This window comes from Pelodiscus sinensis, chromosome 24 (assembly GCF_052426305.1).
Source record: "Pelodiscus sinensis isolate ZL-2025 chromosome 24, ASM5242630v1, whole genome shotgun sequence".
Classification (NCBI taxonomy): Eukaryota; Metazoa; Chordata; order Testudines; family Trionychidae; genus Pelodiscus; species Pelodiscus sinensis.
The window spans coordinates 2,169,850-2,191,271 of record NC_143075.1 but is presented as its reverse complement, the minus strand read 5'-3'; the positions used below and the strand labels follow the sequence as shown (position 1 = coordinate 2,191,271).

Sequence of the window (21,422 nt, the reverse complement as noted above, 5' to 3'; positions counted from 1 at the left end):
TAAGGCTAAAAGCGAGCAAGTCTCTGCGCAGTGGCCCATCTCATTGCGTGAGACTAAGGGGCCTCTTCTAAGGATGCAGCCTCACATGCCACGTTGTATCCCATCACGCCTCCTCCTTCCAAGCTGGCAGGGATCTCACAAGCCGGGCTAATCTGCTGTAAGACATTCCTGATGACATGGAGCCTGGAAAGTACATCTACTGTCCCACTGCAGGCCACAGAACTGAGCCACCCGGCCACACGTTCCCCTGCTCCTTAGAGATGAGTCTCGCATTGAAGGGGCGTGGCGGGTTCTGCAGCTGCTAAACCCTGGAGGCTCTACATCTCCCGTAGAGTCAGTCCTGTCTCAAATCGAAATAGCCAAGAGCTTTGGCGGAGGATTCTCTACAAATTGCCAGCTCTCTTCTGGCTGACTCACTGCAGGAGAAATCTGCCCTTTGGTTCCACCCACCTCACCCGACGTGGCCAGCTCATGCCCTGACTGACAGCGCCTCGAGGTTTACCGGGTAGCACGCACCCAAGGCCACGGGGACTGCCCGAGCACAAACGTTTTCCTTCTGCGCGGAAGGAAGTGGCACCATCCAGCCCTTTTAAGCAATTAACAGGCGTCACAGACTAGTACCAGGCCAGACCGCCCTTGGAGGGGGCACACTCACAAGCAAACCCAGACTGAGTGAGCAGCCACGTCTGAACGTTTGGGCCAAAGGGAGCGCACAGCGCTCACCAGAACAGAACTCCACCCGGAAGTCGGGATCCCACCGCTGGGCCCTGCTCTGTTCGCATTCAGTCCCTGGGGGGCGATGTGTGAGCACCCAGCAGAAAGGCCCTTTCTGGACTCGCTTTCCTCAGGAAAAGTCTCCCCACGGTGGTGTTCCCTCTTTCAGCTTCCCGGGGCTGCTGGGGCGGTGCTGGGGCAGACCGGCATTTCTACCGGCAAGCTCGGGGAGTAAAGGGCCACGGCTGAGCTATACGTGGGCTCCCTCCCTTGCTACTCCCGGGCAACAGAATCAGTGGCAGCAAACAAGTGAGAGAAAGGAACAAGAGTCATTTAACGGCCAGGAAACAAAACAGGCTCAAGGATGACGACGCAGAGGGAAAAGCCAGCCATGTGATCGATTCGGGAGGGAGCGATGCTGGCGGATCACTGCACTGTCAATTCACACTGCTTCTCAGACACCCCACCACCATACACAGACCCCCCCCCCCACCACCATATACAGCCCCCCCCCTTCACCTTTTCCAGAGCCCCAGGAACACACCGGGCTCCATCGGGGGGACGGCCCTAGATTTGAACTGTTCTCGCACTGTTGCGTGTTTACCCCACACTCTGGGCACAGGTGTCTGGTGAGAGCTTGTGCTGCATCTCTCTGTGCTGTCACATGCCTGCCCCATTCGTGTGGGGACCTGATGAGCATCCGCTCTGGGCTTGTGTTTTAAAAGTTTGCTTCTGAGAGGCAGCAGCAGGCGCGCCCACCTCTTGTGGAGGGTGGCGGCTGAGCGGATAGCCATGCTCCACCCGCAGTGGCCCTTTGGTGTGGGAATTCTCCCACAAACCTCCCCCAGCAGGTGCCCCTCTGATCTTTGCTTAAACAGAACGTGGACAGGCGGCTTGGCCACGTGACACTCCAGTTTGGGAGGCACCATCTGTGATGTGGGGGGGCTGTCTACCTTGTAACCCCGTGTCTCCACCTGGCTGTGCTGCTATGTGCGATTCCCCATGACTCACCCCACGTGTGGATTGGTCCAGACACCTAAGTCCCAGCCTGGGCAGATAACAACCCTGTTCCCAGGGAGAGACAGAAGAAGAGAGGCAGGGCCGGCCCCAGGCTGGGGGTAGGGCCGGGCGGTGAGTCAGTCCCAGCTGGGCTGGGGGGGGTGAGGATGTTTTACCCTCCCCCCAAGAGGAACAAGGCTCTGCCCTGGCTCCCGTGTGAGCATCGCTCCTACGCTGAGCTGTGTCTGAGAAGCAAGAACCCTTCTCCTCTGCTGGCCGGCGGAGTCACCTCTGGCTGCGGAGGGGTGCAGGGTTGGGGGCCTCACACCATCCCACCGGAGGAGGGCAGGTTCCCCGCCGCGTGGGCCAGGTGTGACGGCGCATTGGGATTTTCCCGTCTCCTGCACCCCTGTAATGGCACAGACAGACTCCACCAGCCAGTAGAACAGAGCCAGTTTATTGCTCCTCCAGGACACAGCACAGCACAGATGTCATCTGGTTCCAGGGCAGGCCTAGGATGCCTCAGGCCCCCTTGAGATGGGGGAGACTGGGCCCCTAAATCCCAGCCCCTTCCCTAGGCTGTCTCCTCCATGATCCCAGACAGAAACTCAACTCCCTCAGGGTACGTCTACACTACAGCGCTAGTTCGAACTAACTTAGTTCGAATTAGTTAATTCGAACTAAGCTAGTTCGAACTAACGCATCTAGAACTAAAAACTAGTTCGAACTAGCGTTTTGCTAGTTCGAACTAGTAAGTCCACATTGAGTGGACTCTGAACAGGGCTTAAGGATGGCCGGAAGCAGTGCCGGCAGGGCATAAAAGGAGGACTTAGAGCGTGGAGATACTGTCTCAGGCTAGCCGAGGGCTGCGCTTAAAGGGTCCCGACCCCCACCCCGGACACACAGTTCTAAGGGGTGCCCCGCTTGCAAAGAAGTTCTGGCTTGGAGTGCCCTGAGTGCCCACACTGGGCACATCACACCACTCGGCCATCAGCCCGGCTGCACTTGCCGCAGGCTGCCATCTGGGGAGAGGGAGTAATTGGGGGGCTGCAGGAGAGCTTCCACCCCCAGAAGCCCGCAGAGCCAGCCCAGTCCTCCCCATCGGGGGCTCGTGCCCCATTCCTCCCTCACCTTCTTCCACTTGCCCTTCCCTAGCCCCCCTTCTTATTGATGTACAAAATAAAACGTTTCTTCCAACATTGACTCTGTCTTTATTGAAAAAAACTGGGGGAGACTGGGAAAAGGAGGTGGGAGAGGGGAAGAGAAAGGCTGGGAGAGGGGAGGGCAACTAACATGATCAGGGGTTGGGAACAGGTCCCAGATGAAGAGAGGCTACAGAGACTGGGACTGTTCAGCTTAGAAAAGAGGAGACGGAGGGGGGACAGGATAGAGGTCTCTAAAAGCAGGGGTTGGGTGGAGAGGGTGCATTCAGAAAAGTTCTTCCTGAGTTCCCATAAAGAAGGACTAGAGGACACCAAAGGAAAGGAATGGGTAGCAGGCTTCAAACTAGTAAGAGAAAGTTGTTCTTCTTCCCAAAGCAAATAGTTAACCTGTGGAACTCCTTGCTGCAGGAGGCTGTGAAGGCTAGAACTAGAACAGAGTTTAAAGGGAAGTGAGATCAAGTGATGGAGGTTGGGTCCATGGAGTCCTATTAGCCAGAGGGTAGGAGTGGTGTCCCTGCCCAAAGTTTGTGGAAGGCTGGAGAGGGATGGCACGAGACAAATGGCTTGGTCATTGTCTTCGGTCCATCCCCTCCAGGGTCCCTAGGGTTGGCCGCTGTCGGCAGACAGGCTACTGGGCTAGATGGACCTTTGGTCTGACCCAGTACGGCCATTGTAAGCTCAGGGCTCAGTGTCGGGGGTCTCAGTGGACCCCCTTGATTTTCATGCACACCTGCTCCTGGGTGGCCAGGCTGGCAGCTCTCCTGCCCTAGCCGGCCACTTTCCTGTGCCTAGTGCGGAGATCGTGGACGAGGTCCACGATGTCCGCACTAGCCCAGGAAGGTGCCCGCCTCTTGCGGTCCAGGGCAAGCTCCCGGGAGCCGCCAGCCTGGTCCCGGCAAGAGGGGGTGGGCTGGGAGGCATCGGGTGGGTGGCTCTGTGCCGTGCCAGGTGCAGGGTCTGCTAGCTGGGTGCTGGCAGGCTTGCACCTGGCACGGGCACCGTAGCCAGCCCGTGCCCCTTTAAGGGGTCCGGGGCCGGGAGGGGGGCATAGAGTTTCCCTGGTGTTGGCCAGAGTGGCCACCAGGGAAACCTGGGGAGGGCTAGCCTCCCACTAGTTCGAACTAAAGGGCTACACAGCCCTTAGTTCGAACTAGCTAGTTCGAACTAGGCGTTAGTCCTCGTAAAATGAGGTTTTCCTAGTTCGAACTAAGCGCTCCGCTAGTTCGATTCAAATTCGAACTAGCGGAGCGCTAGTGTAGCGCATAGGAAAGTTAGTTCGAACTAACGTCCGTTAGTTCGAACTAACTTTCTAGTGTAGACATACCCTCACTTCCAGCCCTGCCCCCAGCCAGGGGCGGCATCCACCTTCCTTTGTCCCTCTCCCTGGGGGGGTAACCGGTCGAACAGGCACCTCCCTGTCCCATCAGCTACTCCGCTGGACCGTGGTCCAGACAGTAACCAGTGGGGGTCACCCACAGCCCAAGCCCAGCAAACAGCAAGGTACCCCCACTACGGCACACCCGGGGACAAAAGGATCCTGAGGGCGCCTCCATCCCTTCACCCGCCCTCCGCGCCACACGCCCCTTCGCCGGGGACAGAGGCCGGGAAGGATTCCCTGACCCGTCCCGCACCGGAGGGGCCCAGAGACTGCTCAGCCGGCAGCGTGTCCCCCCCCCGCTCAGAGCCTGCGCCGAGCCCTGGGGACGGGGGGATGCGCTTTCCCCAGCCCGCTACCCTCAGCCGCGTCTGCTGTTAATAACCCTTTGGATGCCATAGGCAGGCCCAGCGAGCTCCTTGGGGTGAGATCTGGGGTGTGAATCGCCCTGGGACTGTGGCTGCTCCCTTGGGACTGGGAGAGCCTGTTGGGGGGGGATGGGTTATAACCTCTCCCCTGTGTGAGGGGGGGCTGGGGGGGCACAGGGAACACTGAGGTGTGTGAGGGGAGGTGGGGGATGGGTTATAACCTCTCCCCTGTGTGAGGGAGGGCTGGGGGGGCACAGGGAGCACTGGGGTGTCTGAGGGGAGGTGGGGGATGGGTTATGACCTCTCTCCTGTGTGAGGTGGGGCTGGGGGGGCACAGGGAACACTGGGGTGTGTGAGGGGAGGTGGGGGATGGGTTAGAACCTCTCCCCTGTGTGAGGGGGGGCTGGGGGGGCACAGGGAGCACTGGGGTGTGTGAGGGGGGTGGGGGATGGGTTATGACCTCTCCCCTGTGTGAGGGGGGCTGGGGGCACAGGGAGCACTGGGGTGTGTGAGGGGAGGTGGGGGATGGGTTATGACCTCTCCCCTGTGTGAGGGGGGGCTGGGGGGGGCACAGGGAGCACTGGGGTGTCTGAGGGGAGGTGGGGGATGGGTTAGAACCTCTCCCCTGTGTAAGGTGGGGTTGGGGGGGGCACAGGGAGCACTGGGGTGTCTGAGGGCAGGTGGGGGATGGGTTATAACCTTTCCCCTGTGTAAGGTGGGGCTGGGGGGCACAGGGAGCACTGGGGTGTCTGAGGGCAGGTGGGGGATGGGTTATAACCTCTCCCCTGTGTAAGGTGGGGCTGGAGGGCACAGGGAGCACTGGGGTGTCTGAGGGCAGGTGGGGGATGGGTTATAACCTCTCCCCTGTGTAAGGTGGGGCTGGGGGGGCACAGGGAGCGCTGGGGTGTGTGAGGGGAGGTGGGGGATGGGTTATAACCTCTCCCCTGTGTAAGGTGGGGCTGGGGGGCACAGGGAGCACTGGGGTGTGTGAGGGGAGGTGGGGGATGGGTTATAACCTCTCCCCTGTGTAAGGTGGGGCTGGGGGGCACAGGGAGCACTGGGGTGTGTGAGGGGAGGTGGGGGATGGGGTATAACCTCTCCCCTGTGTGAGGGGAAGCTGGGGGGGCACAGAGAACACTGGGGTGTCTGAGGGGAGGTGGGGGATGGGCTATAACTGCTCCCCTGTGTGAGGGGAAGCTGGGGGGGGGAAGAGAACACTGGGGTGTCCGAGGGGAGGTGGGGGATGGGCTATAACTGCTCCCCTGTGTGAGGGGGGGCTGGGGGGGTACAGGGAGCACTGGGGTGTGTGAGGGGATTTGCTTGTGTAACTTCTTGCTGTCCAGAGGGGCAAACAGCAGCGCTCGGTGGGGCTGGTTTGGTGCTGTACAGGGGGGACCCCAGTCCTGGGCTGTGCCCTGGTTCTAGGCAATTGGCCCTGACGTGCCCCAGGCCACTGGTACATTACAATCGGCATTACACGGCCACTCTAGCTACAGGCAAGCTAGGTACCTGCCCAGTCGGCCCAATTGTCTTGGGCGGCCTGTGGGTGCATGACCTGTCGGACAGACCATGCCTGAGTCTTCAGGGTGGTCCCTGACATTTCTGGCTGCCCACTTGACAGCAGCTCCCCCCCACTCCGGCTCGCCTGGAAACGGTTGTTAAGGGAAACACAAACGTCAGGCTGGCTCTCGTTTTCCCACGTCTCGCCCCGTGTCGGACGAGCGGAGCGAGGTGGAATTACTCCGTTTGAGTGCCCCGAGGGCGAGCTGACAGGCGCTTCCTGCACCAGCTCCTTGCACGTCGAGCTGCTGGAGGGCCCTGGGTTGGGAGAGCTGTTTGCCTTGAGTTTCAGGTGCATGAATGGGTGACGCAAGACACGCCAGACCGAAACTGCGAGCCCCGCTCCACCTGCAGGCCCAGGGGACGCTGCCAGGCAGTGGGGCGGGGCCAGGGATGGATTGGTTTCAAAGCGCCGCGCTGCTCACTGGCAGAGCTTTCCTGGCAGGAGCGCTCCGGGTCAGCCCCTCTGAACTCCAGTTTACTCCTTTGCCCCACAGCAGGAGCTGGGATCCCACAGATTTTCCTCCCCACACGCCCGGGCACATGGCCAAGGCTCTGGCTCAGCAACGGGTCACGCCTGGTGTGGAATAAGCAGCCAGAAGTGCCAGCGCGTCTCTGAACTGTGACGCTGGAGCGGCCTGGCAGGCTCGGGGCGGGAGGACTCCACAGAGCAGGTTTTGTCTGGAGATGCTGCCCTGCCCCTTCTGGCCCAGCGGAGAAGGAAGCGCCCCACAGTGCAGACCATGACCATGGTTTGGCTTGATTTGGTCCCAGCCCCCAGCAGGGGTGGGGGAGAGGAGTGGGAAGCTATTTTCCCTGGCACGCCTGTTCTCCTGTGCCTAGATCACTGGGCTCATGTGGGGGATGGGTCCCTGCACCCCAGCTGAACCCCTGTCCAAGGAAAGGGCCGCCAGGAGGAGAGAAAATCTGAGACGCTCCCTAGATCCTCTCCCCCATCCCAGCCAAGGTCATCCTCCCGCCGAACAAGCCGGGGCCTCTATCCCTCCCAGGCAGGGCAGCACAGGAATCCCTGGGGAGCCAGGCCGTCAGCATGGGGCTCCCCCGCCAGCTGCCTGCCCCATAGTGCTAAGGACTCCCTGCTCCCTGCCCTGCAGGAAGCCTCCCTTAAAGGGTCCTCCGGGGGCAGCCGCATCAGGATTTCAGCTGCTCTCTGGGAAGAGGGGCACGTCCGTCCTCTAGGCCCCTGCCAGCCCATCTCCACTCAGACCCCTGGACAGGCCCCAGGAGTCCGGCCCCACAGACAGGCCGGGCTGCGGCGGCCCCTCCCCTGCCCCGGAGGCTGGCCCCACAGACAGGCCGGGCTGCGACAGCCCCTCCCCTGCCCCTGAGGCTGGCCCCACAGACAGGCCGGGCTGCGGCGGCCCCTCCCCTGCCCCAGAGTCTGGCCCCACAGACAGGCCGGGCTGCGACAGCCCCTCCCCTGCCCCTGAGGCTGGCCCCACAGACAGGCCGGGCTGCGGCGGCTCCCCTGCCCCGGAGGCTGGCCCCACAGACAGGCCGGGCTGCGGCGGCTCCCCTGCCCCGGAGGCTGGCCCCACAGACAGGCCGGGCTGCGGCGGCCCCTCCCCTGCCCCTGAGGCTGGCCCCACAGACAGGCCGGGCTGCGACAGCCCCTCCCCTGCCCCAGAGGCTGGCCCCACAGACAGGCCGGGCTGCGACAGCCCCTCCCCTGCCCCTGAGGCTGGCCCCACAGACAGGCCGGGATGCGACAGCCCCTCCCCTGCCCCTGAGGCTGGCCCCACAGACAGGCCGGGCTGCGGCGGCCCCTCCCCTGCCCCAGAGTCTGGCCCCACAGACAGGCCGGGCTGCGACAGCCCCTCCCCTGCCCCTGAGGCTGGCCCCACAGACAGGCCGGGCTGCGGCGGCTCCCCTGCCCCGGAGGCTGGCCCCACAGACAGGCCGGGCTGCGGCGGCTCCCCTGCCCCGGAGGCTGGCCCCACAGACAGGCCGGGCTGCGGCGGCCCCTCCCCTGCCCCTGAGGCTGGCCCCACAGACAGGCCGGGCTGCGACAGCCCCTCCCCTGCCCCTGAGGCTGGCCCCACAGACAGGCCGGGCTGCGACAGCCCCTCCCCTGCCCCAGAGGCTGGCCCCACAGACAGGCCGGGCTGCGACAGCCCCTCCCCTGCCCCTGAGGCTGGCCCCACAGACAGGCCGGGCTGCGACAGCCCCTCCCCTGCCCCAGAGGCTGGCCCCACAGACAGGCTGGGCTGCGGCGGCTCCCCTGCCCCGGAGGCTGGCCCCACGGACAGGCCGGGCTGCGACAGCCCCTCCCCTGCCCCTGAGGCTGGCCCCACAGACAGGCCGGGCTGCGGCGGCTCCCCTGCCCCGGAGGCTGGCCCCACAGACAGGCCGGGCTGCGGCGGCTCCCCTGCCCCTGAGGCTGGCCCCACGGACAGGCCGGGCTGCGACAGCCCCTCCCCTGCCCCAGAGGCTGGCCCCACAGACAGGCTGGGCTGCGGCGGCTCCCCTGCCCCTGAGGCTGGCCCCACGGACAGGCCAGGCTGCGACAGCCCCTCCCCTGCCCCAGAGGCTGGCCCCACGGACAGGCTGTGCTTCCGCAGCTGCCCCCCTACCCCAGGAGTGGTTCCGCGAGCAGTGGGGCTGGTCACCTCCCGGCTCTTTGCAGACTGACTGGGAGGTAACTGCAGGGTCTGGAGCCAGCCCCCGTGGCACGTGGAGCCCAGGCCTGTGGCTGGAGCGGCCCAGGGGGCAGAGACACTGTGAGCTACAACCCCCGTGCAGACCGGCAGCCACGTGTGCGGTGGGAGCGTTGCCGACATGGGCAGCCATGGGGCAGCGCCAGGGCAGACTCCGGTGCTGCTGCCTGCAGGCGCCGCGCACACCCAGCCGCGTGGGAGTGTCTGGGGCGGGCCTCTCGCCCCGTTCCCAGGCTTCGGGAGCTCCAGTGCCAATCCCCGGGGCGCAGCCTGGGGCCTGGAAAGGCCGAGCGAAACTGCTCACTCACCGGGAGCCGTGGGGGGCGGAGCCGCCGCTCTGGGCTGCAAGTCGGGGCAGCTCCCGGGAGCCCTGCAGCACTGAACATGCTGCCTCCGCCAGGGAGATCGCACAGCCAGCCAGCGGCAGAGCTGCACCCAGCAACGGACAGACGGACACCCGCTGGCTGGACAGGCCGACCACGGCTCATGCTCCCGGGCACCGCGAGAGCTGGACAGACCCACGCGCGCCCAGGGACAGAGCCCAGCCGGCTCAGAGCTGTAGGACGCGAGGGGGCTGGAGTCTGGGCCTATGTGACGCAGCGGGGGGCTGTCTGCTCGGTACCCTGTGCCCCTGCGCTGCGCTGTGCGATTCCCACTGGCTCACCCACCTGCGCATTGGCCCAGACACCTGGTCCCAGCCTGAGCAGATACCAAGGCCCTTCCCGGGGGAGACAAAGGGAGGGAGGCGGAGCAGCCACCTGGCTGGGGGCAGGGCCTAGGGGCTGGGCAGTTTTTGGCTGGGAAAACATGAAGAGAAGGGACTAGGCTGAGTCCTGAGGGGTCAGGGGCCTGTGGACCCACCCAAGGGGTCTGAGGCTGCCGGGCCCTGACTCCTGTAACCGCGTCCCGTCTGTGCTGGGCCGTGTCCTGGAGGAGCAACAAACCCCCCTGTTCTACGGGCTGGCGGGGTCTCATCTTGCTGCAGACAGGATGCAGGACCGGGGGGTACCCGCCACTCCCCACAGGAGGTTTCCCTCTGCCCCGGGACCAGTGACTACCCATCTGCAAGCCCCCTGCCCCAGGGGCTGAACGGCTGCTGCCGGGTCCGGGGAGGCCCCCGCGTGCCCGCGCGCACTGTATGGGGGGTAGACGGGGACGGAAAGAGGAGTGTTTGTCGGAGGGAGACAGGGTCAGATTCTGCCCCAGGAGAATGCAGCGTAACCTGCAGAGGCGGAGGGGTACCGAGAGAGCCGGGAGCAGCGCGTCCCCCCCACGCCTACAGACGGTCGGGTGCCGTCTCCCTCCCCTTGCCTGCAGGTGCCAACACGCCGCTGGCAGCCAGCGCGCCAGAGCCGCAGTTTCACTCAGACGTGCCTCTGCTCCCGCTGACCTGGCTGACCTCCCAGCTCACCTGTGCAGCGAGGCAAGTAGCTCAGGAGTCTTCAGACTAGGGGCTTTGGGGGGCCCCGCCCACCCCTCTGCCTGCAGTCTCCCTGTGTAAGCCCGCCTCCCGGGCTTCTGCCAGGGAAATGGGGTCAGGGTGTGGGGGCTTCCTCTGCCCAGCACTGCTGCCAGGAAGCAGGGACCTGCCCCTCTGCCTGCCTGGGTGAGGGGTCAGGGCGAGGGGTCAGGACCGCCCCTCCGGAGAGAGCCCACAGGGACACAGACACCGCCAGCGAGGAGCTGGGAGCGCGAGAAGGCTGCGGGTTGCGGGAGGCTGGCCCCAGGAGTGGCCCTGCATGGGGCCGGGTTTGCCTCGGATGCAGTAAAGGCAGGCGCCAGATGCAGGCTGTTTCGGAAGGACGCCGACAGCCCAGCCTCGGGAGACCCCCGGCTGTCAGCTCCCAGGGGAAACAGTTCCCCGTTCCACGGGAGGGGCTGAGCATCCCGCTGGGAGACCAGCCGCATCCCGCAGCCCCGGCAGAGCCACCCTGCCTGCCTTTGCCAGCCCCGGGCCGGGGCCAGGTGTGACGACGTGTTGGGGTTCCCACGCCTCCTGCACCCCCGAAATGGCACGAACAGACTCCACCAGCCCGTAGAACAGGGGGAGTTTATTGCTCCTCCAGGATACAGCACAGCACAGATGTCATCAGGTTACAGGACAGGCCTGGGATGCCTCAGCTCCCCTTGATATGGGGGGGTCTCGGCTTCTAAACCCCCAGCCTGTTGCTGAGGCTGCTTCCTCCATCCTCCCAGACAGAAACTAACTAACTCTCCTCCAGCCCTGCCCCCCAGCCAGGGCAGCATCCACCTCCCTTTGTTTCTCCCCATGGGGGGTAGCTGGTCAGACCGGTTGAGAGACCCTCTTTGCATAATGTCTCATCCCCTGCCCTGCTGGGCCGTGGTACAGACAGCAGAGGTCACCCACAGCCCCAGCCAGATACCCCCACTACATCACACTGGGCTGCTCCCGGGTTGGCGGAACAGGTGGGCTCGCGCCAAACGCGGGAGGAACTCCGGCCACGGGCCCCGCCAGCGAGCTCACAGCCGGGACAGATGCCCAGCAGCCCCCGGCACAGGCCTGGTGCTCGCCTCTCGGCCAGGGGCCTGGCAGCAGCAGAGAAGGTGGCTCGGCCCTTGCTGGGCCGCTCTGGTGCGGGAAGGGACTTGGCCTGTGGCCCCAGGTCTGGACACTCCTCCACTGCCTGCCAGGCCCCCGCTAAGGGCTTCGCTCCCTGCCGGGCACCCTGCGCCCTCTTGGCTCACGAGCACGGCTCAGGTGCAGTGAGCAGAGCGGCAGCACCGCCCGGCCGAGGGAAGATGGGCTCAGGCTTGCCCCCGGTGCTCCCTGGCCCAGCTCTGCCAGCACCAGGGCCTGGCTCCTGCGGCCCTGAGCACCTCCCTGCAGCGTCAGCGGGCACCGCACACTCCCAGCCCCCCAAAAGCCGGGCGCAGGCTGCAGATCCTGAGCGGGGTACTAGGGCCTGCGCTATTGCCGGCGCTGGTGGCAGCGCTGGGGAATTCGCTCCCAGGCAGGCCAGCCTAAGGGCCACTCCGTGAGCAGGCAGGGACCCAGAGGCCAGTCTGGTTAGCCAGGCAGATGTTCTCTCCTCAGGGCATCTCTTCCCCTCCCTGCCCTTCCTGGCGTCTGAGGTTGAGCAAGGGCTTTGCAACAGCTCCAGCCTTCCAGGAACGCGTGGAAGCGAGGAGACCCGCCCGGCGGGACGTCAGGCTGCAGATGCTGCAATTCCTCCAAGAGCTGCTCCGCTTTTCCCAGGGGCTAGTGAATGGGAGTGAGAGGGTGGGGTTTGCAGCGCCCAGGCCCGGCTCTGGGGGAGGCAGGGAGCTGGCAGGTGAAAGGCTGCTCAGAGGGAGGGACGGTTCCAGCCTTGTCCCCCTAGGGAGCAGGCCAGCCCTGCCCTGGCACCAAGGCCGTGCAGGCAGCTGTCCAGTGACTGGCCTGCCCAAGAGAGCCCAGCCCCTCGTCCCACCGCGGGGTGAGGGTCTGGCAGAGCCTGGCTCAGACCACGGGCAGGGAGCGCGAGCTGAGCCCCACTCGGCCACGAGCCTGCGGCCACGCTGCCAGGACCTGGCTGGCCACAAGCTGCTCTGCGGCGGGCCCGGGGGCGTTTGGTGGCAGAGGAGGTAGCCGGGGGGGGGTGCAAGGCCCAGGTTCGTGCCGGGAGTGGCAGGCTGAGTCCGGGATCCTGCACACCTGGAAACCCAGACACGCCGGCCGGGATTGCTGGCACCGTTGGGAGTGTTTGTGAAACAGGAGAGGGCCCCTTTGCCGGCCCGCAGCCGCCCGGCCTCGCCCTGCTGCACGGGCACACAGGCGGAGACCTGGCTGCCCCCAGGCCGGCTCCCCGGCGTTCACAGGCGGAGACCTGGCTGCCCCCAGGCCGGCTCCCCGGCGTTCACAGGCGGAGACCTGGCTGCCCCCAGGCCGGCTCCCCGGCATTCACAGGCGGAGACCTGGCTGCCCCCAGGCCGGCTCCCCGGCGTTCACAGGCGGAGACCTGGCTGCCCCCAGGCCGGCTCCCCGGCGTTCACAGGCGGAGACCTGGCTGCCCCCAGGCCGGCTCCCCGGCGTTCACAGGCGGAGACCTGGCTGCCCCCAGGCCGGCTCCCCGGCGTTCACAGGCGGAGACCTGGCTGCCCCCAGGCCGGCTCCCCGGCGTTCACAGGCGGAGACCTGGCTGCCCCCAGGCCGGCTCCCCGGCGTTCACAGGCGGAGACCTGGCTGCCCCCAGGCCGGCTCCCCGGCGTTCACAGGCGGAGACCTGGCTGCCCCCAGGCCGGCTCCCCGGCGTTCACAGGCGGAGACCTGGCTGCCCCCAGGCCGGCTCCCCGGCGTTCACAGGCGGTAGGAGAATGGTCAGACTCTAGGGAGTGCTTGTGAGCGGCGCCTGGCCAACCCCCCACGTTCCAGCCACACCCCTTGGAGCAAGGGCCCAGTCGAGCCGTCGCTGGGAGCTCAGCCAGGAGAGAGCCGGTGCCGAGTGCGAAATGCTGGGCTCCACCCGAGGGTTTCACCCGGCCCGAGCGGAAAGGCCCAGGTGGACGAGAGTGGAAAACTGACGAGGAAAAGAGTTCATTGGTCACTCCCCCCCCCCCAAGAGAATGCCTCCCGTCGGCTGAGCCGGCAGCTGAAAGCAGGAGGGGGAAGGGCCCATCACAAGAAGGAGCAGTGTCTGGCGCTGCCTGGGCCCGGGCTGTGGGGCGGGGGAGCCAAGGGGTTACTGGGCATAAGCCAGAGATCCCCATGCTCAGCCTGGGCTCGCCCTGAAGGCCACGTGGCACTTGCTGATGAGAGAAGCTGCTCCGTAGCTTGGAAACACACGACTGCGAGGACGCGTTGACCTGCTTTCACCTGGTAACAAACTCGCTCGTGGCCCTTCCCTAGATAAGAAACCCTGGTCACTCATTGCTGTCTCTACACAGGAGCATAAGCACCAACCGACGGGTCAGACCAAGGTCCCTCCAGCCCAGTGTCTGTCGGCTGACAGCGGCCAATGCAGGTGCCCCAGAGGGAGCGAACCGAACAGGAATCGTCAAGTGATCCCTCCCCTGTCGCCCACTCCCAGCCTCTGACAGACAGAGGTAGGGACACCCTCCCTGTCCAGCCTGGCTGACAGCCATCGATGGACCCAACCTCCATGAAGCTATTTTCTGTGAGCCCTGTTAAAGTTCTAGTCTTCACCACATCCTCTGGCAAGGAGTTCCACAGGTTGACTATGCTCTGAGGGAAAAAAACCCTTCCTTTTGTTTGTTTTAAACCTGCTGCCTAGCCTAGTCATTTCCTCTGGTGAGCAAGTTCTCTGTGTTGTGGGAACAGGTAAATAAGTTTTCCTTATCTACTTTCTCAACACCTGTCATGACTTTATAACCCTCTAGCTGATCCCCGCCCTTAGTTTCCTCTTTTTCAAGCTGAAAAGTCCCCGTCTTTCACATCTCTCTTCATCCCGTAGCCCTGCCAAACACCTCGCCATTTCTGCTGCCTTTTCTGAACTTTTTCCAGTGCCAGGAGCTCCTTTGTGGGAGGAGCTGATCACACCTGCATGCAGTATTCCAGACACGAGCTGGTCTCGAAAAGCCTTGTCTTTGGTGCGAGATCTGGGGTGCAGTGGGCTGGGAGTGACCAGGCTGTTTGCTGTGAGACTTGGGGTAAGGAACCTGCTATCAAAGGGGAGATGATGTGGGTGGCAAGGCAGGAGCACCCGCGGGTGCTGCGACACCGTGCTTGGCTGGTGTGGAGGCTGAGGAGTTTACACTTGATAACTGGTTGGTGACGTGCAAGTACAGAACTCACCTCTGTGTTGGGGGCTGTGCCCTGTTCTTAACAGGCTGTCGGGAGGATGGTAGTGGTGCTCCGGAGGCACCGCAGGATGGCTTGGGGGCTCTACAAGCTTTCCCTGCTGAACAGCAACAGCAATACGCATCTGGGAAAGACCATTCAAAGCTTCACCAAGTGCTACCTCACCTTAGAACCATCCGGGTCTGGCAGACAGGCCCTGTCCTCTGACAAGGGGCCGTGGGTTTTGCTTCAAAGCCTTTTACCAACATTCTCCCGCATAGCACCCCTGGGAGGTGGGCCAGTCTCCTGTGCCTGAGGCTGTTAAGTGACTAGCCAAACACCAGAGAGGAACTCGGTGTCAGAGCTGGGGTTAGATCTCCCCTGCTGCCATCTGCGCTGGACCTTTCTCCCCATCACCGCTCCCATGTTATTTACTGACCGGGAGCAAATGCCGTGCAAAAGGCTCGGCATCGCCTGTGTGCCAGACCGGGGCAGGTCGGCCGGCAGGCAGACGGTTTGGAGCAATTGCAGGGCGGGGCCGACGGCAGGATACCGCTGCGTTTCCAGTCGGTGTGTGAGTCCCGAGGGTCTAGCGAGCAAAGGCAGAGATGCCCATGTGGGGATTCGCCTCTGGGCCTTGGAGACTTTCTCGGGCTCCGCCAAGGGGCCGTGTCTGGGGGGAGAGCTCTGAGGATGGGTAATTTCGTCCCAGCCAGGTTCAGTCTGACAGAGGGTGGCTGCTCTCACCTTCCCCACGATGCCCGGCTGGCCTGGCAGCCAAGCAGAGTGACCCGTCCCTGGAAAAGCTCAGCCAGACGCGACCACCCTCAAGCCGGCTGCTCCTTGGCTACCCCTGCAGCGAGCCGAGGCCCGGCGGGCCCAGCGAGGGGCGGGGGTCACGGCCTCAGGGCCCGACGCTCCAGGCACCAGAGAAAAGGAGTCAGACCCCAGGTGCATGGTCAGAGGTGGCCACGGAGCCCAGGAGCCACGGCGGGAAGAGAGTCCGGTTTTCCCGTGGCACCGTCCCGCCTGACTGAGCCCACTTCCAGCCCTCCCCAGCTCGCTACACTAGCCCCAGTCCGGGGTTGTCCCTTCCAAGGCCTGGCAGGCCAGTGCCAGCTGCTGACCCTCCGCGCTGTCCCCGGCCCGGAGACTCCTTTCCAGCCCCACTTGGCCTGGGGAGCCTTCGCTGGTAGCTGGGTGAGCCGCACGAGCTAAGGGAGACACTGAGCCCCGGGCTGGTTGTGCAGCATGGAGGGGGCAGGTGGAGGGACAGGGGGCAAGTGGAGGGGGCAGGTGGAGGGAGAGGACGGGCTCAGTTCTAGGGCTAGCGGAGGGGAAACGCGAGCAGCACGACATGCAGCTGTCCCGCCGCCTGCCCACAGGCCTGGGCTGAGTGACGGGGGCTGGGCGGGGCAGGCAATTGCCACTCACTGCCCCGGGACACATGCACAGAGCCTGGGGGTGCTGCTGCTGCTCGGCCCCAGGGGCGGCATGACCGCTGCGCCGTCCACCTGCCTTTGGGGGTGGGGGTGGGCTGTGTACAGGTGAGCAGAGAGCCCCGGGCATCGGCAGCAGGACTCGGGCCTGGGTGTGCAGGGGGGCCCGTCTCAGTTCCACGCTGCTGCAGGAGAATGCTGGCCCAGGAGCAGCTCTCAGCTGCTGCACGGTTGGGGAGTCATTCCCCCCGCGTGGGAGAGGAGGAGGGGCCGGGACTTTCACTGGACAGAGAGGAAATGGCCCCATGGGTTGTGGGGTTTGCAGCTCAGGTCCCTTGCACCATGTGCAGAGCCAGGCAATGTTCCTTCTATTTTTTTTCATTTCTGTGCAGAATAAAGGTTGTTACATGCACCAAGGCATGTGAGGATGTGCACCACCAGTAATAACATAAGCTGCCAGCTGTGGGAGCTCTGCTAATCAGCTTGGTGGCATTGGAATCTCTCCTGGGTGACCTGCCCAAGCACTCACCTTACGGCGGGGTGGGGAACCTAAGGCCCGGGGGCCAGATGTGGTCTCTGGCTCGCCTGGATCCGGCCCCCGGGGCTCAGGGCTCCTCCCTCCAGCACTGGGGATCCCACTCGGCACTCCAGCCCCCACTACCCCCACCCAACTGATTTTTGTGTGGGTCCATGGCCCTCCCCCCGGCCTACAGGGCCAGCCGGCCCCAGGAGTGAGGACTGTGCGGTGCCCTCGTGTAGGAACTCAAAGCATTTGGATCAGCTCCACGAACCGAAAAACTTCTCAGGCCTGGGCAGGGTTTGGTTGGGTCTCCAGAGACTTGAGGGCCTGGTGTGACTTTCAGGTTCCCTCCGCCCCTGCCCGGGGCCCTGCCTGCTGCGGCAGGTTGTTAGTCTGGATCGTGCCAATCTGCCTCCTCTCCCACTGAGCTCTGCAAGCGTCGGCCACCTCCAGGCCTGCCTGGCTGGAAGGGCTTGCACGCTGGGGCCTGTCCCCCGCGGGAAGGGAGGCCTCCCTCCTAGCAAGTGTAGCAGGTTCACACCGCTGTCCCGCCCTCCCCCAATCGGCAAGGCCCCTCGGGAGGCAAATTCAAGGCCTGCAAAGGGCTCTGGTTTGCCAGCCTGCAAGAGGCGGGGCAGGACCAGACATGACCCCAGGAGCTGAACAGCCGGGGGCCGCCCAAGCCTTGCGTCAGGCAGGGAGCCTCGGCTGCAGCGTGCTGCGCAATTCACTGAAGCGGGGCGGAGGCCGTGCTGCCCGCCGACGGCGCCGCCTCCTTCCGAGAGCGCTTTGGAGCCCGGAGTGCAGGGCCGGGGCTTTGCAGCGGCTCAGCGCACTCCTCCAGGGGAGCACGCCCGTCCTGGGCTCATTGCTCATTTCGTGGTCGCCTGATGAAAACGAATGAGCATTTGCCAAAGCTCCCTGCCTCCCGCGAGCCGTCCCCCGGCACCCTAGGCGCTCTCAGCTTTAGAGCGCGGGTGTCCGTGGGCCAGCCACCTCTGGCGCCTTCCCACGCTCCTGGCACCCAGAAGGGCTCAAACTCACATTTGTGAACCCACAGGCTACAGGGAACCGAAGCCAGCACGGAGCCCGGGTGAGCGGGTGGGGGGCATGTCCCACCTGACGTCGCCAGGCCAGTAGGGATGATAAAAGAAAAAACCCTGGGATTTCAGATCCAGGGGGAAATGGGTCTGCAGGTAACCTTGGAGCTGAGCTGATGGTCCATGCACTGACTGTTCCCAGGTGCGGGGGAAGGAGGGGAGGCAGGCCTGCCTCTAACGCACTTACAGGCGAGTATTATCAGCCACAGTTTACAGCTGGGGAAACTGAGTCAGATTGATGCCAACCTTTTCTGACTTGCATGCCTCAAATGAAGCACCTCAAGGGGGGGCTGGTTGTCAGCTGGGGGGAGCCCCCCTCCCATCCCAGGGCCAAGTTGGGACCAACAGGTTTCAGGGTTTTGAGGATCATCCCACACGGAGCCAGGGGCAAAACAAGACGAGACCCCGAGCACCTGACTTCCCCCGTACAAGCCCTGGGGCACAGCTAGCCCTGGCTCAGAAGGGGATTCCCAGCAGGCTCGCTCCCCGGCAGCACCCCAGTTCCGTATTCCCCTCCTCAGCGGGGAACGTCCAGGGGCCGGTTCTGGCCCCATGTGCAGGGGGAGGAGCTCAGGGCCCCGGCCAGCAGCCCAGACTCCGCACCCTGCTCTGAAGATGGAAAGTGCTGAGTCTGACGCTCGTACCCCATGCCCAGGTGCCTGCTCGAATGGCTACTGTGGTCGCGAACTAGCCACGCTCAACCGGCCATGAGGCTCCACCCCTGGCAGGCACCAGGCCAGACTAGTATCCTGAGGGGGTACCGCACAGCATCCTGGGGGGGAGTGGCAGTGGAGGAGGGCAGCTCTGTCATGCCCCACCCGGAAAGTCATGGGTCACATGCCTAAGCCTCGGGTGCTCGGCTGAGTGCCAGGGACTGGCCCCCCTCACAGCAGGGGACTTGCCAGCAGCTACACACTCCCCATGCCCCCTCCAGCCTGCTCCCCTTCTGCTGCAGGGCAGTCTCCATGCGGTGCACCCCTGGACACCCAACCCCCCACAGGGGCCCAGGGCAGGGGAGGAGCTAGCCTGGGGCTGCCCCTGCCCGGGGTCAGAGCTCCCCAGGGTGCCGCAGGGCTAGCTCACGCCCACGCCCCACACTCACCAGGCTTCTGGACAGAGCATTTTATTTGTAGAAAGTAAAAAGAGTCTCCTGCCTGTTAAACCCGTGCGACTCGCAGCCAGGGCCAGGCAGCTGCTGGCCACACAGGCAGGGGGCCGAGAGGACAGCCCTTTGAGTTGGCTCCACTTCCCCGTTGCCGGCCCACGCAGGGTCTGTCCACGACATGTCCACGGGGAGGAACAGGGCGATCCAGGTACAAATAAATAGCCGGGCGCTCCTATGTACACGCTATGTACAGTGAGGGGTGCAGAGTCCACTGCCCTACCAGGGCCTCCAGATGCCCAGGTTTGCAGCTTGAGGGGGAGAGGGGGAGGCCTCCCGCCACCCCGTGGCCGGGCTGGCTGGCACTGCCCTCCGCCAGGCTGGGCACGAGTCCATGGGGCTGCGGCAGGGCTGGCGGCTGCAGGGCTCAGTGCTAGCCCTTTGCAGGTGCTCCAGCAGGCGGCTGCAGGCGTCTTGGCCCAGGAGGTGGGACGTGGCCAGCAGGCTGGGGAGGCGGGACAGGCAGGCGCGGTATCCTTCCCGGTAGCTCTCGGCGGGGTCTGCAGGGGAGAGAGTGAGTCAGCGCTAGGGTGTGGAGCCAGGGCTGCCTGGGCAGGAACCGCCCAGTCCCAGTGGCTCGGAGGGGAGCTCGTGGGGAGGCCCCCAGGGTGCAAGAGGAGCACAAGGAGGCTGGGCCAGGCCCACCAATGGGGGTGGCAAAGGGGACAATTGCCCAGAGGACCAGCCAACGTGATGAGCCCCTCCTCTCTGCCACCAGAGCAGCCACAGGCCCAGTGGCTAGGAGCCCCGGCCCCATGGAATTCCCCGGCCGGCTGCTGGGCTCCTAGGCGCTGGCAGGGTGGCGCGGCGCGGGCAGTGGCAAAGGCGGGGGAGGGGGGGCGTGTGGAAGCCCTGGCCATGCCGGAGGAGCAGGCCCAGCAGCCCAGCCAGCAGCTCCCAGGGGCACCAGCCCCCACAAGCTCAGGTGGACCATGGGGGGAGACACTGACTGTTCTGCCCTGGGGCGGGCGGGGGGAGGGGCTCCCCGGCAGAGCGATTTGAGGAGGGGCGGCCGGTCCGAGCAGTGTCTGAGCCGAGAGGGCTGCACTCACCTGGGGCTGAGGGGCAGGGGCCGGGGGTCTCCTTGAGGAACTGCACGGTCATCTCCAGAATATCCGCCTTCTCCAGCTTGGAGCAACGCGAGCTCTGCGGGGGGAGGGGCAGGTTAGCCTGGGGAGAGCAGACGCTGCGCCACTGGGCCCGGGGAGCGCAGGAGAGAGAGCGCAAGGCCGGCCCGGGGGCGCAGGACAGAGCGCGCTGCGCGGGGGCGGCCCGGGGGCGCAGGAGAGAGAGCGCAAGGGCGGCCCGGGGGCGCAGGACAGAGCGCGCTGCGCGGGGGGGGCGGCCCGGGGGCGCAGGACAGAGCGCGCTGCGCAGGGGGCGGCCCGGGGGCGCAGGACAGAGCGCGCTGCGCGGGGGCGGCCCGGGGGCGCAGGACAGAGTGCCCTGCGCGGGGGGCGGCCCGGGGGCGCAGGACAGAGCGCGCTGCGCGGGGGGGGCGGCCCGGGGCGCAGGACAGAGCGTGCTGCGCGGGGGGGCGTCCCGGGGGCGCTGCGCGGGTTCGGCCGGTACTCACGTCTTTGCCGATGAGCTGCAGGATGAGGGTTTTCAGCTGGCTCAGGCTCTCGTTGATGCGGGCTCGTCTGCGCTTCTCCATCAGCGGCTTGAGGGTCTGCGGGCACAAGCGCACGGGTCAGTCCCGCGGCAGCGGGGGCACAAGGCAGCCGCGCGGGTCAGGCCCCGGGGCTGCGGGTCCCGGGAAGTGGGGGGCGGACTCGAGGGGCCCCAGTGCTTGAGCGCGAATCGCTCACCTTCCGCAGCTCGGCGGCCTCCCCGCTGCTCCTGTGCGCGCCCAGCCTGGAGCTGTGGAGACGCGCCGCTACGGGCACTGCGCTGCGCGGAGCCATGGGGCCAAGGCAGGCGGGCTGGGAGCTCTGTCCGGGCAGAGCGGCTGGAGGTGGAATCGCGCTCCCAGCCGGGGCCGGAGCTTTTTATGGAGCCGCCTCCGCTGGGGCCCGCCTCTCGCCTTTGTGCCGCGGCTGAAGAGGGACGCCCGGGGCAGGGCGGGCTCCTCAAAGCGGCCCCGCCAATGAACAGCCCCATCTGCTGCGCCCTGGGCCGGGGCGCTGGGATCGGGCCCTGGCTGCCGCGGTGCGCCCCTGGCTCCCCAGCCGGCCCTGCTGGGTCTGCCTGGCGGGGGCGCACGGGGCGCCCGGAACCCGCAGCCACGGCTCGGCTCCCCGGCCCGCTGCAGCGCCAGCGGTACAGAGTCCCGGGCACGGCCGGGAAAGCCTCGGCCCTCCACACGCAGAAACACAGAGACTGACAGAAATACGCACCCACACAGACACCCGCACAGATACACCCCGCCACAAACTGACACCCCTACACACAGACACAGAGATACACCCCCCGCCACAAACTGACACCCCTACACACAGACACAGAGATACACCCCCCGCCACAAACTGACACCCCTACACACAGACACAGAGATACACCCCTAGCCACAAACTGACACCCCTACACACAGACACAGAGATACACCCCCACACAAACTGACACCCCTACACACAGACACAGAGATACACCCCCACACAAACTGAC

The 21,422-nt window shown here is 65.2% G+C and overlaps 1 protein-coding gene across 1 annotated transcript; it reads right to left on the bottom strand.

Annotated features, from left to right (window-relative positions):
* Nucleotides 1-18,760: 18,760 nt before the first annotated feature.
* Nucleotides 18,761-21,180, bottom strand: HES2 (hes family bHLH transcription factor 2). The gene is made up of 4 exons (XM_075906334.2): nucleotides 20,627-21,180; nucleotides 20,392-20,487; nucleotides 19,868-19,961; nucleotides 18,761-19,315 (listed from the first exon to the last, which is right to left on the bottom strand). The coding sequence occupies exons 1-4, from the start codon at nucleotides 20,720-20,722 to the stop codon at nucleotides 19,035-19,037; spliced, it is 567 nt and encodes a 188-aa protein (XP_075762449.2). The 5' UTR covers nucleotides 20,723-21,180; the 3' UTR covers nucleotides 18,761-19,034.
* Nucleotides 21,181-21,422: the final 242 nt, after the last annotated feature.